At 38.5% G+C, this 19,749-nt stretch overlaps 1 protein-coding gene across 1 annotated transcript; it reads right to left on the bottom strand.

The window, feature by feature from the left end:
- Window positions 1-773: 773 nt before the first annotated feature.
- On the bottom strand, window positions 774-18,542 carry Myot (myotilin). Its single transcript, XM_036205322.1, has 10 exons — window positions 18,454-18,542; window positions 15,496-16,032; window positions 10,946-11,120; window positions 9,960-10,064; window positions 7,719-7,765; window positions 7,043-7,175; window positions 5,957-6,164; window positions 2,223-2,388; window positions 1,572-1,705; window positions 774-1,397 (listed from the first exon to the last, which is right to left on the bottom strand). Exons 2-10 carry the CDS (start codon window positions 15,846-15,848, stop codon window positions 1,225-1,227), a joined length of 1,494 nt encoding a protein of 497 aa, XP_036061215.1. The 5' UTR covers window positions 15,849-16,032; window positions 18,454-18,542; the 3' UTR covers window positions 774-1,224.
- Window positions 18,543-19,749: the final 1,207 nt, after the last annotated feature.

The raw sequence follows: 19,749 nt of genomic DNA, 5'->3' as shown, positions 1-19,749 counted from the left end.
AGCAAAACTGGGCCACCTAGTAGCCAGGGTCAAAAACTCTTTCATTGAGGGAACAGAAGAGACCATGAAAAGGCCACAGGCAGTGGCTTGAGGCAAAGAAAAAGCCATTGTTCTAGTTTAAGAGAGTTTCCTGAAAGGATTTGTGTCTTCCTGTGCTTACATTCTCAGGGGCTTGCAAAATTAGACTGTCTAACATAGCGAATTATTTGATTTGGAAACCACGGAAGGCAAAACTCCAAACAGTCTTGAAATTTACGCTAGATATACAGAACTTGGAGATGACCTTTTGAGATGGCTCTTGTTCCACTGAATTAGTTATTTCCGTCAGCATAACATCACAATTGAGGACTCTCATTGGCCCTGCTGTGGTTGCCTTTGAATTGCAAGTCATGGGAGGCATTTTCAAAAGGAATGGCCTGCACTGTGAGCATCATGCTCTTCTTGGGAAGGACACTTCTGTTTTAGAATGTGTTATTCACAGGTTTTGCTGAGTGTTCTTTCACATACAAAACCATGAAATTGGGCCAGGCTGTGGTGGTACATACCTTTAATGCTAGCACTCGGTAGGCAGAGGCAAGTGGGTCTCTGTGTGATCAAGGCCAGCCTGGTCTACAAAGTGAGTTCCAGGACAGCCAGAGCTGTTACACAGAGAAACCCTGTCTTGACAAAAAAACGAAAACAAAAACAAACAAACAAAAACCAAAGCCCCTAAACCCCAGGAGATTGATTGTGAACATCATTCTAGACTTCTGTGAAGTTGAGACAAGTCTGTTTTAACTATTCGAATTTTATTCTCTTTTGACATGAAATTGTGGAACACTCAGATAATCTATATCATGTTAGTATTCCTACAAGAGAAAACATATAAACCAATGTGTGTTAAGCAATACCCATAAACTTTACTGCAAGCATTAGCGGTTTTAGAAAAGTTTTGGATTCGTAACTTGTTGTTAAATGTGCACGACTCAAGCTCTAAGAGACTGTAACTTAAGACAGTCTCTTCGAATACAAACCCATACACTCAGTTTACTGTTGGCCTCACAGGCCAGAGGAGTAGGCAGGCTGGGCCAGAGACAGAGGGTAAACAGTGTTTTAAATGTGTGTTAGTTATACGACCTAAGTAAAGCCGTAAGCTGTTAATACAGCCATAGATTTTTTTTTTCCACAAAGTCATCAGATATATTGCTAATACTGAAGTTGTATTTCCCACTGCAGGCAAAGTTATTAAAGTTCTTCACTTTCGTAGAGTCCAGATTGAGCTGCCAAGCGCTGAAATTCTCCTTCCGGGTTAAAAGCTTGTTTTACATTCAAACCTTGCCCATTAAGGGCTAAATATTTGCTGAAAGTTGGTCGAACACGCAACTGCTTGGGAGCTGGGAGTGTTTGGTTTGGACGGGCTGGAATAAATAAAAATTAAGTTAGAAGGGTAGTTTAAAACACAGAGTTGAACTTAGTAGTCACTGGCAGATATGAAAAGAAAATGATTATGAGGAAAATCCCCTATACTTCACACCACGCCGAGCTGTATGTTTCTCACCTTCCCAGTTAGATTGAGCCGCTCTGTGACATACCTGTGACATCTAATCTTGTGTTACACGTGGTCACGCCAGCTTCATTGACTGCTGACACTGTGTACCACCCAGCATCCTTCTTGGTGACATCTTTTATCAGTAAAGTGACTCTTCCAGCATTGTCATGATATAAGCTGGAAAGAAACAAAACGAAAACGAAGGCACAGGAATTAAAATTCTTTTCTTTCAGGTGAAAGTTTAAGTGATACTGCTGCCTTATAGAATTTAACTAATAAGAAAACTCCAAGACTGCCTCTAACCAATGCCGAGTAGTTATTGAATTTTTAACAATTAGATACCCCACCTATGAGTGGAGGTATCACTTCACAGTAGAGTATTTTTCTAGCATGCTTAAGATCCTAGGTTGGATCTCTAGGAAACTCGTACACACACACTCTCTCCCCACAGACAATTCCCTTTTATTCTTTTTATATCATTTATCTCCTGCAGCCATGGTTCTTTATTGTCAACAAAAGATGAACTCTAGGCTCTTTTATGCCTTATTTTTAGGATTACTTGAATCTGACTTAAATATGTATTTTTAAGAACAGACAACCCAAGACCATAATTGTGTAATTTATAATGGGTCTAAAAAGTATAAGTAGATTCATCCAGCCAATGCACATGTCAGTCAGGAAAGTCTCCTCTCACCTTATCCGATCCGTGTTGAATTGGACCATTTCATTGTTCCTTTTCCAGAAAAGCTTGGGTGGAGGGATAGCTGAGATCTGGCACTCTAGTTTCACCGACTCTCCCTCAAAAACTTTTTTACTCTGTGGCTTGTAGATAAACATTGGTGCTCTTTTATGCTCTTTTGCTGGAGATTCGTAAGAAATCGATAAAGATGATATTAAACCAAATTAAATATTTTGAAATTTGTATGCTGACATTAAAGCTTTAAAAAGCAACATTAGGATTGGGAACTTTTACATAAAATGCTGTAGCATACATTATTATTTTATTATATTCAACTTTCTGAAAATGGAGCATAATGATCTATTGAAATTATAGCCATGTTTCATTTAAAGAAGTAAGTCATTTCATCGACTGGGAGGCAGCATGCATGGTGGAAAGAGTAGTAGGCAACTATGGTTCAGATCCTTATTGGGTGTGCAACTTAGCAGTGGAGTATTTGTCCTGCATGTACAGGGCTGTGGCCTTCATCCTCAACCTACAAAATGAAATCCCTATTGCGCCCTCCCCCCAGCCATGTAAAATTGGAAAATTTTTGTTTCATTTCTCTGAGCCTCAGTTTTGTCTATTGTTAATTACACCCTACAAACAAACAAACAAACAAACTCCAGGCTGTAGCGATGGACTTGTCTGAATATGAAAGAAAAGATGCTTTGTAAACTGATAACACACAGATGTCAGTCATCACAACTACCTACATCACAGCAAGAAGAAATGGGAAGTGGTGAGCTGACACTGAAGCTGGATTTTCTAAAGGAGAAGTGAAGAGACTAGATGGATTCCAGCCAAGGTTTCTTCCAGGTGGAAGAGGACAGTATTTATGAAGTCTCAGGCTCAAACATGATTTACCCAAAGCTTAACAGTGGGAAGTGCGCATAACTGGGCGAGCATGCACCTGTGTGTTTTATTCCATGCTCACTCCCTCTTTTCTTTGGCTGGGGTCCCTCAGTCAGTCCTAAAGGTCTTTCATTGATCAAAGTAGAGTATAAGCTCAAGAACATTGTCTGTCCTTTACCCTGATCAGACTTTTAAATAATAGACATTGATTCATTAAATATTTCTAGTGAGATAATACCATAGTTTAAAGCATTACATATGATATATTTAAAGTACTTAGATGGTAAAATTTAAAAACTGGACATGAGTTTTTATAGCGCTATGCTGCCATAGTGTGAGGTGACAGTTTTATCAGAACTTGTTTTTCCAAAGAAATAGGCATTTATTCGTTATAATTAGACACCATTTTCCTAGTAAATATAACATAATGCATAGCTAAAAATTAACACCCAATGTCCAGTTTTAAGTAGGAATTTACATTGTGACAGCCTATGACAAATATGTATCATCATAAATCAGGATGGCAACATTTCAGACTATACAGCAGATAAATTATTAGACTGAAGTTTCTACTTAGTTATATCAGCAAATGCTTATACTATCTCATTTTCCCCTCTAAAGTTATATAATATTCTCTCTCCCAATTCTTGCTCAGCCACGTTCAGTGTTGCTCTGTTCACAATAGCTAGGAAATGGAAACAACCTAAATGTCCTCAGCTGACCAATGGATAATGAAAATGTGTACATATACACTATGAAATGATATTCAGCTGGAAGGGAAAATAAAATAATGGCATTTGCAAGTAAATGGATGGAATTGAAAACATACATCGTGTGGGATAACCCAGACCCAGAAAGAAAAAACTTACTAATGTTCTCTCTCATATATGATTCCTAGATCCAAGCCTTAAGATGTGAGTATATAACTTGGAAGTAACTGTAGAAACCAGGAACGTAAATAAGGACCAATGCAGGGGAGGGGGGTAGGGTAGGGAGGGAAAATAGCAGGATTAAAGTGATAGAAAGTCTCCTTCCAAGGGCTAGCTTTCATATTACCAGAGGGAGCTATGCAAACTGGAAAAGGGGTGAAGTAATCAATGGCCCTACCTATCTCTGGTGAACAATGAACAGCATTGCAAGAATTTACCTAAGGGTGCAATAGTGGTGGTGATGTGTTGGCAGTAACCAACAGCCCTCTAATTAGACTTGAGGCTGACTCGACAGAAGGGAAACCATGCCTGGTATTGGAAACCTAGCCAGCTACCTAGGAGTAGTGAATTCATCTATCTTGGAAGAGAACTTACTACTACCACGCTACCAGACCAGCAGAGCTAAACCCTTACTGCATTCTAAATACTTTTCTTTTTCTTTTTTTCTTTTTTTTTTTTTTTTTTTTTTTTGGTTTTTCGAGACAGGGTTTCTCTGTAGCTTTGGAGTCTGTCCTGGACTAGCACTGTAGAACCAGGCTGGCCTCGAACTCAAAGAGATCCACCTGCCTCTGCCTCCCGAGTGCTGGGATTACAGGCGTGCCACCACCGCCCGGCCTAAATACTTTCCTTTATATTCTCAGATAAGTGTAGCTCTCACCCTCATCAAAGAAGCTCCTCTTTACAGTAGGCGTAGACCATAACAAAAACGCCAAGGCTGGTCAAATTATAGAAAACAGCTGACTGTGAGGTACCCAGCCTCAATGGATATATCTACACCACAACTCCTGCACTGAAAGCTCAGGGAACATTTCAGAAATGGGGGCAGAAAGATTTTAAAAGCCACAAGAACAAGAGGTCTGCTGTGAGGTTGTGTCTCACAACACAGATTGGAAATAACAGGAAACCTTCACCCATGACACCTTAACAAATAGTTGCCTAAACAAGACCTGAACAAGGAGGGCACCAATAGATGAGCTACTATTGAAGGGGGAAATCTCACAGGGCTCCAACATTAGACAAAAAAAAAAAAAAAAAAAAAAAAAAAAACTACAGGTAACTAATGCCTGCTGAGAGAGGTGTACCCCAGCAACGAGCCCCCTAATTAGTTATAAAATACCAAATGGCCAGCTCTGAAATCATACATTTAAGCAATACTAAACAGACTCTGTTGGTCTATCTATCTATCTATCTATCTATCTATCTATCTATCTACTATCTATCTCTATCTATCTATCTATCTATCTATCTATCTATCTATCTATCATATCATATCATCTTTCATCTATCTAGCTATAGCTATCTATCTATCTCCTTTTATCCATCTATATTATATATCTATCTAAAATAATCATAGAAAAAGAGGCCATAATTTTGAAAGAAGAAAGGGAGGCACACAGGAAGATCAGGAAGAGGAGATTTGGGAGGCGTTGAAAGGAGGAAAGGGAAGGGGAGAAATGACATAACTATATTTTAACTGATTTTTTTTTTTTTAAAAGAGAAATCAGGTTGAGCAAACCCCTGGGAAGCAAGCCAAGAAGCAGCTTTGTCCAGGTCTTCTTCTTTAGTTCCTGCCTCCAGGTTCCTGCCTCCGGTTCCTGCATTGCCTTCCTCCAATGGACTGTGACTTGGGATATGTAAAACAAATGCTTCTTCACCCCTACCCCAATAATTAAATTAAAATAAAATTATATTATCCCTTTATTGCCTTTCTAGGAAAGAACTAGTGGTAGATCTGTCATTCTAACTTTGCTGTTTCCCACTAAGATGTCTTTTTGTTGTTTTAAGTATAAATTGACATTGCACTAGATTCTGTAAATGTTAATATTAATTATGAAGTCCTCTGGGATTTTATCTGAAATATTTTCTTTTATAATACTCTTTCTTTTTCAGCATGCTGCCTTTTGAAGGATCTCTTTGGGGGCTTACCAAGGACGTCCAGCTGCACCGTGAAAGTGGCTTCTCCAGCTCTGTTCCTGGCCACACATGCATATGGCCCTGCATCTGATGTTCTGACCACTTCGAAGATGAGTGAGTGAAAACCCTTCTCAGACACTATCATTTTGTGCAACTCATCGGATTGAACTGGTCTCCCATTCAGATACCACGACACATCAGGGGCCGGCAGTCCACTCACCTAGAAACAAAAATAAGGTAGTTTTCTCTTTATGATTTTAACAATTTTGTCATCTGGATTTGGGGTTGAAAATGTAAAGTAGGAGTTCAAAATACATTTACTGTATAAATTTTTACTTTGAAATTAAAAACTTGAGATTAATATATTGTTTTTAGACTATTTCAGACCACACCTAATTCTTTCAAATACAACCTCAAACTCTTTAAGACTTCTTTTCATTACTTTATCTAGAACATTGTATGTTTTATATCCCACAAGGAATATGGAAGCTACAGTTTTGTATGTAAGTGTTAGTTGTTTAAATGTTTTTGTATGAAGACATTCAACCCTCATTGATAGGGAATCTAGAAAAACATTTTACAAGAAAAAGTTCTTAGAATGAGGATAATCAAAATATGATGTGGTCTCCTTTAAAGCACTGATCTAGCCTGAAAAGCTAGGAAAGAAGAGAGCAGAGTAGCTTTAAGTGGTTAATGGACAACGACGGCGTATACTTGAGACAGCCTGTTGTCAGTGAGTGAGTGAGTGAGTGAGTGAGTGTGTGTGTGTGTGTGTGTGTGTGTGTGTGTGTGTGTGTATCCAGTACATCTGCTTACTAATCTAATCTTCCTAACTTTTTGAGGTAAGTACTATTTGTTAGTCCCATTTCACAAGAAAACACCGAGAGGTTAACTAACTTGTCTAAGCTTGCACAGGTGGAAAGTAGCACAACCAGGATGTGACTTGTGTGAACTCAGCTTCAGAACTTGTGTTCCTTCTCATGGTTCATGGTGTTTTTCAAGCTCTGGGGCAAGCTGTAAAAGTTTGGGAAAGGAGGCATTTCCCCAAACTTGTGGTCCCATTGCTGATGTGTCCTTAGCATATTTAAAAACACTTACTTTGAAATCCATTCTGCAGAACCGTCCTTCTTCAATCGACATGTTTTCTGGCACTTGAATGAAGCGTGGTGGGTAAAACTTCTCCTGGATGGCATCCTGGTCATTTGCCTCTGCTCTTGAGGATGATCTACTTCTACAACAATATTTTAATAATGACTGTGCAGAAATGTCTTTGCTTTTCCATTCACACAATGCAATTTGGCCACCATGCTATAAAGTCCAGAGTCTCTGCTTTGGTCTGATGGCATGGTGACAATGGAAACAGACCTTAAGGGTGATGTATTCAGTGGCTTATGTGATGACTGGCAGAAATATAACAATTTAGAAACATCTGGTACAAATTGAATATTAAATAACCCTCTTTAAAAAAAAACCAGTTCCTTAAATTTATCATTGTGTTCCTCATAGTTAGTAACTGGAGTTCCCTTGTTGTAACAAAATTATTTAACATAGAGGCATGGTCCTGACTATTTGGCTAAAAGGTTTAAAAATCTCCCTTTGAGGTAGCTCTGATCATTGACATACACTTTTTCAGTATCATCTTTGACATTAAAAATTCACTCTGTGTTTTGAAAAGATATAGTAAGCATGAGGGCTGTGTATACATAATATATTTTTAGTGGAAAACATTTTAGATAGCAAAATACATCTCTCTTTATAAATTAAACAAAATTACCTTACTTGTGATGTGGGGACCTGCAGCCGTACATGTTCTGGGTTATGCTGCTTGAGATGAAAAAAAAAATGAGAAAGTTAACATGCAATTGATCCTTTCAAATGAAACAGAATTAAGCAACCGGAGTTGAAAGGAATGTTTCTGTTTGGGATGTGTTACTTCAGTTGTGATTGGCTTTGCATATCTACTATTTAAAACAGAGCCGAACAACCACCTCTATCCTTAGTAAGAACCCCAGAGAACTAACTGGATAGTTTTACAGGTGTGATTTATAAAGATCAGCTGGCCCCTAAACTGATGGTAGCTTACTATTCGGAGGACTGTTTTATGATACAGGATGATGTGTCCCTCTGATGTGTTTGACTTGGGGACACAGTACAGGTTGTACTTTAGCAAAGCAGGAATAGATATGAGGTCACTTGTGCTGGCACTAGGCAGTGGGTGTCAAGCTACTGTTGAGAAGTTCCACCACCAACAGTAAACACATAGTAGACTGGAAAACACTTCTCCTTTTAGCTCATGGCATAAAATCCTGTTGGGCACCATTAGAAATAAGGATAAAACTATAAAAAGGACTTGAAACAAGAATTAGTTCCTGCTAAATGAAAGAATATTTACATTTCATGATTTGTCTTGAGTGCCAGAAAATTATTTCTACTTGAGAATAAGGTGAGGAATTGATGAATGTTATAATTGAATTAATTGATTATACATTTAGTGGCTGTTTTTCATAAATGTTGCTATGCTTGGCACAGTGGAAGACTGAAAAGAAGTAGAAAATATAGTCTTAGCCTAAATATCTCTGAGATAATTGTACAGGAACAGAAAATCTGAGTACAAGCATTTATTTTGGGATGAATCCCTTTGGCATTTTAAAACAATCTAAAAAACTTTGGCTCGTCTTAAGATTGTTAAATAAAATGTCAAAACAACTTATCAATTCAGCAAACAGCCTACTTTTTTAAGCAGTAAAATAAATGAAAGTAAAAATCAAACCAAATAATTTTATAAAACTCAAAATCTTCAAAATAAGTTTTTTTGGTTGTTTTTTTGTTTTGTTTTTTTGTTTGTTTGTTTGTTTGTTTTTAAAGATAAGGTTTCTCTGTGTAGCTCTGGCCATGCTGGAACTTGCTGTATAAACCAGGCTGGCCTCAAACTCAGAGATTTGTCTGCCTCTGCCTCCTGAGTGCTAGGATTAAAGGCAGTATGCTACCACTGCCCGGCTGAAAGTAAGTTTTTTGTTTTTCTAAACTTTTGCCTTTACTGTATTAGTTCAGAAACAGAATCTTTCAATTATAGCAGCGATGTATTTTTGTTCCTAGTTACACTGTCATTGGGCAACATTTCACATTACTTAGGATTAATGTTTGAGTGTCTAAAATAGTAAGATTTACCCTTTCTGCCTTCGCTATATTTCTGCTGCAATCTTCCTGTCCTGGCACTGTCATCTTCCTTGCAAACACTGTCATAAATATTAAGTAATTTTTTGAGCAATTCCACTAGTAGAGATGTAGTTGTCTTATTCTGGCTGTAACTGCCTATGCCATGACCAGAGTTCAACGCAGTAGATGATCCATGTAAATTGGTTGGTTGGTTGGATGGATGAATGAATGAATGAATTGACTGCTCAATGTCTGAGATCTAGTTCTTACCCCATTAGACCCTGATCCATCCTTTCTAATTGGTCTAGTTGCCTTTACCAGAAACAACAATCTCCTTATTTCAAATTTATTTTCTCAATGATTTCCTGGCTCCATCTCTGTTGCTCACAGCCTGTAGACTATTTAAGAGGGTATAACAGGCAGCTTATAGAGGGAGACAAAAAGGGTAACAGCCCTTCAGTTTGCCTTTCCCACTATATCGTGTTTTTGAGTTAAGTTACCTGTTAACAATTAAGTTGGTCAGGTGCAAGTATGTGTGTATTCACTGTAGTCATTAATCTTAGAGATGTTACCCAATAGAGTCATTTTATTAGTTTGTTCAATAAGAGGCATGTTTAATCTCAGGATCACTATAGAAGAAAGTAGATGTGTCACACACATGGCTTAAGACATCAAACAACTTAAAAATTATAAAAAACTGTCACTGAAGCTGGTCACAGTTGTGTGTCCCTATGGTCCTATGTACTTAAGGACCTAACAAGCCAAAAAAGGACAATTGATTGAGCACATTTAGGGCTGAAGATCCTGTGTCAAAAAGAAAAACAAAGGCCACAGTCACATAGCAGTTATTTTTATTTACCTGTGGAGAATCCTGTGGAGAATCACTGTTTTGAGCTTGAAACACAGCAGCAGCATTCTGCGGGCCTAGCAACCTGCGAGCCATCTTCTCCTCATAAGTCAGTCTCTAGAGGATGGTGATGAGATTTATTAAGAGGTATTTGAATGGATACACCCTGAAAACCATTACTCTAAGCCAGAACTTCAAACTGTCATCCTATTTTTTTGAATTATAGTTTCTATGTTTCCCTGTCTTCAAAGATGAGCAACTAATTCCACTGTATATTAAGAGAAATATAATACAGCTGTTTTTATTTGTCTATAGATAAGACACTAAGGTGCAATAAAGTTGAGTTGATAAAATTTTCCATTAGTTATTTGGGAGACAGACATTTTGTAAGAAGGTAGTGGTTATTTTTGTTTTTTGAGAGATTTCATGGAGCACAGGCTTGCTTTGAACTCATCTAGTCAAAGCTGACTTTCAACTCCTGATCCTCCTGCTTCTACTCTTTCAAGGGCAGGGATAAATAAATCTGTCAATATATTGAGTTTTTGATAAAATAATGTGTAAGATAAAATTTCATTGTATTATCAAGAGTGTTTTCCCTCCCTCCCTGCCTTCCTTCCTTCCTCCCTTCCTTCCTCCCTCCCTCCCTCCCTCCCTCCCTCCCTCCCTTCCTTCCTTCCTTTTAGCTGCTTCATCCATTTACTACTAAAACCCAAAAGGTGAACTTCATATTAGAGTGGTAACGAATTACAAGCAAACATATATTCCCTTTTGAAAAAAATGAATCCTATTTCTTGCTGCCTCTATGGGCATAGATCTTTGAGAGACAGAAGTAATGTGTGTGTGTGTGTGTGTGTGTGTGTGCGCGTGCGCTCGCACCAATCTTATGTTAGGTAAGTGTTCTACCAGTGAGCTGTATTCTCCACCTCAGAACTTTCTTATTGAAATTAGGTTTTTAACGGGTTAATTGGCCTTCTGTATGAGAGAGATAGCTTGCCCACTTGATTTCCATTATGAAGAAGGGTGTCCTTGCATTTCAGCTTTCTCTCCAAATCTTGAATCAATGCTTCTTTTGATCCTTGGATTTCATGGTCAGGAGTCCTTGGAGTGGGCTTAGCATTTGCAGTTTGGGATGGCATGGCATTTACTGGTTGGCTAACCGAGGATTGTTGATAGCTTTAAAAAAGAAAAAAAAATGAAAATTATAGAACTGAATTTATTTGGTAAGCCATCATTAGAATTTCTAGTGTTGTTGAGAACAACAATGACCTTGATTACAGTCAAGAAGAATGCCATAAAAATGGCTATTGCTTTTATCTTCTCTCTTGGCAGGAGACAACTATATAGTGGGAGGAAGAATTGAGACCTAAGGAGGACATCTAGAAGATCCTCCCTAAAGAATGTGATGGTTCAAACTCTAGACTGACAGCTGTGGAGCCTTCATGGGATCAAATAGGCTCTCTGTGTGTGGGAGACAGTTGTGTAGCTTGGTCTGTTTGAGGGTCCCCTGGCAGTGGGATCAGGATTTATCACTGGTGCATGAGCTGGCTTTTTGGAACCCATTACCTATAGTGGGAAGCCTTACCCAGCCTTAATGCAGGGGGAGGGCCTTGGTCCTGCCTCAACTGAATGTACCAGGCTTTGCTGACTCCCTATGAAAGACCTTACACTTTTGGAGGTGTGGATAGGGGGTTGGGGGGACCCTGAAGTAGGGAGCAGAAGGAGGGATGGGAGGGGGGAATGTTGGTTGGTAGATAAAATGAAAAAAATTTTAATAATAATAATAAAAAAGAATGTGATGGTTAAAGGGAGCTTTCTAGTTCTTTCAGCCTGATTGTTGGCTTTCTTGTGGGATGGAGAGATGGATATCAGGCAGTGGTGTTTTTCAGCTGCCTCTCCTGGTCCTGAGAGAGCTGATTTTTTTTTTAGGATCTCTTTCTAGCAACATGTGACCTCAGGGTAGGGCTCAAAATTGATGGTGTCAAAGTATTTATACCAGGGAAATTGGTAAATGCTGCCAATCCTGGCTCTTTCTTTTATAGCTGAATTGACCATCACACCACCCGTTTTTTTGTGAATGTTCTACTACTCCTCAATGGGATCTCTGGCTTTCCTATTAATTTCCAATTCCAGTTAATTTTATACCCCAAATGATCCAAACCAGTGCATAAAAATAACTTTTAAGGTAATGATGATTTATTTAGTTTTGCTAAACTGTTTTTTTTGGTAGAGAAAGAAAAGGATTATTAGAGGAAGATAGAGCATGAAACGTAACTTTAAAAAAAGTATTTGGAAAAAAATGTGAATATTTTATGAATCTGAAAATAATTTGAAGAGTTTAAGTTCTTATATCATATTCTGTTCCTAAATGTTTATCTAAGGTATCCTGAGCCCTCTCCAAATTTCTTTATTGACATTAATAAAGAGCAGCGGCAGCAATTAAGGCATCCTATGTTTTAGCTGTTAGGTGGCTCAAAGTTTTCCTAGTACTTCACATTGTTTTAACTTAGCTCACTGATTTAGAACTTATACAGACAAGCTTGTGTCATTCTAGTTAATATGGGGAGACTGGCCATTGCTCTAATGAATATTTTGTCATGATCATGATAAAGGTTCCCTAGTCATCCAGATCCAAATGAGCTCAAGATTCATAAAAGGATTTGTGATTCAGAAGAAATGAAGACTGAGTCCATCAGAGTCTTCCCTTTGTGGGCTGGGGGACCTAATGATTATCCCAGGGCTGAATGTAAACATATTGACAAGTAACAGGTGCCATAACTCATCACATGCCACTCTATGACCACCACTTCAAAGCACAGCTGTGGGAGAAACTGCCAGTTGAGTGAATGGATGTTTATTTTTATTACAGTCAAGATATACTATCTTAGAAACTGGTGGTACCCATTCTCCCTTTACATTTTAGATATTTGGGTTTTTCCAGTTGTCTATATCAATCCTTAACTAAAGTCTGATTTGTTCAATAAAGTGAATAGTCAAATCAATCAAATATGTAAGTAAATAGTGAGGCCTCCTCCCTTGATTAAATTCCTAGGCCAAAGCAGTGGCCTTCTTTCTTGTTCACAATTATCAATACGTTCATATTCACAATTATTAATTTCTTGTTCACAATTAAGTAATATTAAAGCCTTTTAAATGGCTTTATATTAAAGTCCTTTATTATTCCTGTAGTATATGCAATGATAATTGCCTATAATGTCTTCAGTTCTAGAGTCCCATCTTTTGAGAGACACATGTGCTTGATAAAGTGAATCAGAATCAGACAATTCTGTTCTTATCATTATATTTCATAGAAAGCCTGAGGGACTGTTAATGCTAGCCAAGCCTGAGAACCACAAGATAGTCTCAGTTAGTTGATTCACTGCGTACCCTTATTGCCTGCACATCAGGTGGCACATGTACTAGGCTCATATGCTCTTACTTACAAATTAGTGATGTGTTTTCACACTGCTTTATAGATCTTTCTCTTATCACTGCTAATCCTGATCATTAAATATGATACAGCTCAGAAAACTGGATCACCCAGCAGGCTACTTGCTGAATGCCTCGTGGCCAGCTCTCTGGGAGGAATAATTAGAATTAGAGAATTTCCCTCACTTTCTACTGTGTGGTTTGATCAACTGCTAAAACCATTGCCTAAGAACTTCCCATCTTGGGAAAGTAAATTAAGGCTTTCAAGAGTCTTTAGGTCAGAAACCAAGAGATTGCTTTAGAAGAAGGAGCAATCCTGAGCCCATCATAACAATGAGAGAATTGTGCACAAATGTTCAAAGGGCTAGGCCTTTCCACCCCGTACAGCTGGACTCAGAGTGGGTATCAAGTAGCAATGGTAAGATTAGAAGGGTTATCTACAGTTGCTGAAAATGGAACAGCTAAAGCTGGACCTTTGATCTCTGGTTTGGGGACCCCCTAGGCTTGCTTTCTTAGTCTCTATTTTTGCCTCTCGTCTTCTTAGTTTTGCACAGAGCTAGGTATGTGGTTGAGGCTCTGTGAATATTTGTTTGATAACCTTTTTTTTTTCTGAGCAGAGTTGGAATAGGATTGAAAGACTTTATTAGGGAAAATATTACACAGTAGGTTTTATATTTAAAATACTGATATAAGAAACTTGGAAACACTAAGAAGCTACATGGAGAATATTCATATTAATAATTGTGAACAGGAAAGAAGTATAACACATTCAATGAATACAATGAGAATTTGTGGGGAGTTGGGGAGGAAGATGTCCTTTTGAAATATTAAGTCAAAACTATGACAATGTTATATATTCCAGGGCATGAACCATTAGCTATCAGCCATTATATATAATTCCATTTTTTATCTATAGGATTCCAATGTGTTTCTGAGTGTCCTGGTTTTTATTTTTTAAAGTAGGAAATAGGTTCCACTACAAGTTGAATCACTGTGGTCATTTCAGCTGCTTTTCTGGAATTTCAACCAATAATATAATTTTTAGAAAAACTAGTTCAGTCATCTTGTTGCTGAACACTCTCATCATTCATACAAGTAGACTGTGTGAGTATCAGGACTTGATAACCTTGTACTTCTACACTGATTTATAGGTCCTTTTTCTGTTCAATATCAAACAAATCTCTAGAGAAGACAGAAACATTAATAAGAGTTCCAGTAAGACTCCAACAAGGCATGGTCCACCAGACAATGTTTGAGATGCCTCCGGCTTAGTCTCTGATATTCTCACCAGCCAAGAAATATGAAATCTGATAGCCCTAAATTTAAATAAGTACAAAGTATTCAGTTCATGTTTTAAAAAAAGCTCGACTCCACATGGTGTCCCTTCCTCGGACTGAGTTCTTCCAGGACAGTCTCTGGCTGTGGAAATACAGTGCATGCTTGCGTAAGGCTGTAGGTATTTGCTCCTGGATTTAGATCATCTGAGAAAGTTCATCAAGTGAAGTTATGGCCTCACTTACCAACACAAACCTTAAAGCCATGAAGCTTCATCTGTTCCAGCCTCCCTTCTGACCCCAGGAAGGACCATCTATACAAGTGACTAACCGTCTGAGTGCCAGACTTTTAAAAAGTGTTAATTTTAAATTATATTAGCCAAGTGGATAGTCAGGATTAGAGGGAGAAGTGGGTAGGAAGAAAAGACTATGAGAAGAAACTTAATAGCCTTTGCTTATGAGGGAGGAAATCCTAGCCACAGAGGAGCAGACAGGTGTTCTGCATCCCAGCCAAGCCAGACCTCAGAGGAATTAAATTTGCAGTAAGAGGAACTTAGCTCGGAGTTAAGCAGAAAGCTCACCATTCCCTGGTATGTTAGAAATCCACTTTTTTTTTTCATTTCTGAAGATAGTAAATAATAGGGATGTAATTGTGTGCGGTAGTAGGTAATTTGAGTTCCGCTCAGCCTGGGCGCTGGAGAACGCTTAGATGACTTATTTCCAGTATCCTGACTCAGTGAGAATGAAGCTCCCACTGCTGCTTTGCACTCCGAAGAATAACAGGAGCTCATCCTCAAATCTCCTCAGCTAAAGCTTATGGCACATGCAGTATACAAAGATTCACTTACTTGGAGTCCACAGCGGATGGGATTTTACTGTTACTGTAATCAGGTTGAGATGGTAATATAGAGCTGAGGAAGCTGGCTGGAGACTGGTTATAGGTGGCAGTAACCTTTTGGCCTGGGTTGGAGCCAGCAAGCGGCTGGGAAGCAGGATAAGCAGAGGAAGACACGGTGATGTGAGAGCTCACTGTGGAGGAAGCAGAAAACCTCTGCTCTGTGCACTGGCGGGGCTGGATGACGATGGAAGACTGTTTGGTCTGGCTAGGGAAGCTGGAGGCTTCCGGTCCTGGAGGCTGCAGTCTGGAGCCACATGGATTTTGGGACTGGATGAAGTGTTTTGGACGTTCGTAGTTAAACATGCTTAGCTGGTATGTGGAAGATGGATTTGCTCCTGGAGGGGTAGAGTCCTGACCGTGGGGCTGCAAACCGGAGTTACAGGCGGTTGCAGCAATTCAGAAGCAACCTTAATCTGGCCCTACTTGCCGAGATCTCAAGAATACTGTACTCCTGGCTTTGGTGGGCTTTTCTTGAAGAATATTGTTTCTGAAAAGGGGAAAAGTGATTAAGTTACAAGTTTAGTCTAAACCATATTGTTTATTTGACATTGTCAACGAAAGCTTATGCGCTTTTAGGGTCGCCTCAAGGGTAGATTTTTCCCGCCTTCTGTCTTTTCTCTTTCCTTCCTTCCATCTTTGCCCAGGTGACTTTTCTGTTTAGACCAAGTAAAAAGGATTCAGTGTGCTTGCTCATCTCTGGGTAAAAGCATATGTAGAAGTTTCAAGACAGACACCACAAATTTTTCCAAGGTGCACTTTCTGATAAGAAATACTTTTGATGTCACTCGATGTGTTAGTTTTAGAGCTTTATGATTAGCTTTCATTCAGACCCTGCAGATTCTTGACCCTCAGAGATGTAAAGATTTAAAATCAGTAGCAGTTAATGTATGTCAGTCTTCATCAAGACAAATTCTTCCCATTTCTTATCAAAGTAGATGAATGTCCCCCTTGGTACATCAATTAACATTAATGTCCATTTGCTTTTTCTCAATTTCAAAAAGTGGAATGAATTTATTATCGCCAATTTTGAATTATTTTCTTTTTACTATTATGATTCACTGCTTCTTTTTCTGCCCTTGATTCAATATTGATAATACTATACTACCAAAGTACATGGTGACTGAGGACTGTGGGCTTGCTTGTTCTACATGTATAATATTTATTACAGGCTGTATTTGTAAAGCCAAATGTCATTTTTCTTGTTATGTTTACATTAGAATTTCTAGTTATTGATCTCAGTGGTCTCTTAACTATCTGGTTTATTTTATTTATTTAATATGTATTTTAGGCTAGTGTTGAAGTTATAGTTCCTCTTACTTGTTATTTTCAATGGCAATCAGTAAGTATAGACATAAATAAAGCACCCATGAAACTAGCCTGTCAATAAACGAAGGGTGGATGCTGTTACTCTTACTCATCTGTGGAGTGAGTGGCCTTTCTGCCTCCCTACATCAGGTCCCCATTTCCCCCCATTTTGCTGTTAAAACCCACCCTCAGGGTTATTTATCTCTGCCTCTGATTTTTCCCATTGCCATGTTAGATAAAGGCCAGAGCAACTGCAAGTTACTGCAATACCCAGATTTCATTAAAAATATCAGATGATTTAATTTAAAATATATTGTTTTGCTTCACATAATATAGAGAAACTCTGAAATTTTGCTAAATCAAATGTCTATCTGCAAAGTTCTCCAAATTGTTTACCCATAATCATTCGTATTGCAGTCTGGGGGAAAATACTGTTCTTGATTCATCCAGACCAAGTCATCTCATCCTAAGGATTTGCTGGCAGGCTAGAATTAAGTTAGTATTAGCTACAAGAAACTGCATAGAAAAAGGCTCTGTGGAGAAAGAATACTTGAAAATTTATATATTCCCTAATTTCAAATTTATGAATCCAAATGCTTCAACCAGAGTGCATTGTAGAAATGTACTACATTCGGCATTTTAATTGTCAGGGAGAAAAGTCCAGAGGGTGGGGCCAGTTTAATAGAAACCTTTGTTTCCTGAAATAAAAAGGCTTTATTTTAAGACAACTGGTTTTATAGCAATGGAGCTCTTTGATGAATCTAGAGTTTGGTTTTTAATTTTATTTCTGGGCAGGACAGTTACTCAGGACCAACTGCTTAAGACACAGGCTGGAGATATTTTTCAACAAGAGTTTCTGATTTTTTTTTAAAAATATTTTCAGAATGTCAACCATCTTAAGTGTTTTGGTATCAATCTCCTTAGTTAAAATATTGTATTTTTAAAGCTCAGGTACAGATAGGCTGTTTCAAAAGTGTTACTCATATCACCACAACGTTTCCTATAGATGTTTACAAAATGTTGGTGAAACAATATATTTCCCCAGACAATTTCGCTTCTTGTTTGTTGTGATTGTTCCACAGTTCAGTTCTCTATTAGGTTCTAAGTGTTTTTCTATTCCTATTAATGATATTTCAGTTTTGAATACTATAAACAAAGTATTCTGCCATCTCATATATAAAAATAATACTTTAGAAATTCTTAATTTAATAGTTAATATTTGCTAATCTTAAACATTAAAAAAAAATCCCTCTAGTATGACATAGACTTTCACAGAAGACTGGGTTGAGGCCATAGTACAGGGTCCTGATTATAGTCAGATCAAATGAACCTTTCCAAGGAAAAGTTATGCTTTAAAATAAGAATGCAAAATTCTTTTTGCTTGTGTCCTGTGCACAAGCCTTTCCGTTTCAGTGGACGGCACAGGCTCCTTTCTCTTTGAAACTTTGTCCAGCACCATTCTAATATTGTAACTGTCAGCTTTCCCTCTATCCTTTTAAATCTGAAGCTCACCTTTGTACATATGCCTCTGATCCAAATTAAACAAGCAAACTAACTAACAAGCAAAAGCTCAAACTATAGCACAAATAGGAAGGACACTTACCCTGAGTTCAGAGGGGGCCAGCTCTGCTCAACCCACTACTGAAGAGAAGGGAGCTGCATCATCTCCTTCCCTCAGGCTACTGTGGCTCTGGGCTTAGTATCGCAGTGCCCTGACTTTTATCAGCTGCCAAACAGTGACATCTGATGTGCTTCCTGTCTATCTACCTATGCTGGCATGCCAAAGTAAGAGTCCACAATCTAAACAATATCTCAGATGTCTTGGTGATATTTCAGGAGTGGGATTACATGAGCTGCTCCTGCAGGCCTCTTTATTTCAGACCTGAGTCTTGACTACAAGCTGGCAAGTTTGTATGGAATGAGAATGAGAAGGGGAAAGGAGGGAAAAACCTTGATTTGTACATGTGTGGAGGTGGGGAGTTTGGATCTTCCCCACGGGCGAGACAAGGACGAAAGGGGAGAGAGAACTGAGCATGAGTTTTTCTTCTCAAGTGAGAGGAAGGGAGGGAAAGACTCCAGATTGATGTGTGCACCACCCTGCATTCGAGACTTTCTCTTTTTTCACCTGCTTAATAAGAATGGGGGTGGAGTCTGATTCAAACAGTGCCTTTCAGGAGGAGGTGTGGTCAGGGCAGGTGCCAACCAGCAGAGTCATGTTGGCATCTGACTCGCAGGTTGACAAGAGGAAAAGTGTCATTTGGTTTAACAGTGTTCTGACTCTGCTTGGCGTATGTCCTGAGACTTAGCATTTTTATTTTCAGAGAGTTTTAAAACCCTTAAACAATCAGACAAATAAGACTAAGTCTGTCAATGCTTTTTTGCCCCATCTCACTTTACACTCAACACAGATCCTCTCCCTCTCCTTCTCCCCCTCCCTCCCCACCTCTCTCTCTCCCCTCTCTTCCTTCATTTCTTTATTTCTTGATTGTCTTGGAGATCATTGTGTTTAGGCTTCCATTTTTGTGCAGGCGTGTAAATAACGGCAGAAGAAACAATCTTCTAATCAATAGATATGGTAAATAAGGTCGGTGGCCTGAGAATCAGGCCAATCAATCAGGATTATTTCCTTTTGATGGCTTCAAATTTCCTAGATCACAAGTAGGCACTTAAAACTTGTTTTGATTAACATGTGTGTTAGGGTTCAAAAAAATACATGCTTGAACACATGTGAGTCATATAAAATTCTTCCTAATTGCCAGGCTTGATATTATGCACCTATAGCCCTAGCTACTGAGGAGGATGAGATGAGAAGATTACTAAGGCCACTTATGAAGCAAAGTGAGAAACAGCATGAAAAACTTCTCCACAACTGACCATGTCCATGTGCCTTGCATTGCTA

The sequence above is a fragment of the Onychomys torridus genome, chromosome 13, assembly GCF_903995425.1.
Source record: "Onychomys torridus chromosome 13, mOncTor1.1, whole genome shotgun sequence".
NCBI classification, from domain to species: domain Eukaryota; kingdom Metazoa; phylum Chordata; class Mammalia; order Rodentia; family Cricetidae; genus Onychomys; species Onychomys torridus.
Note: the sequence above shows the minus strand (reverse complement) of the source record. Positions and strands in the feature narration are given on the sequence as shown.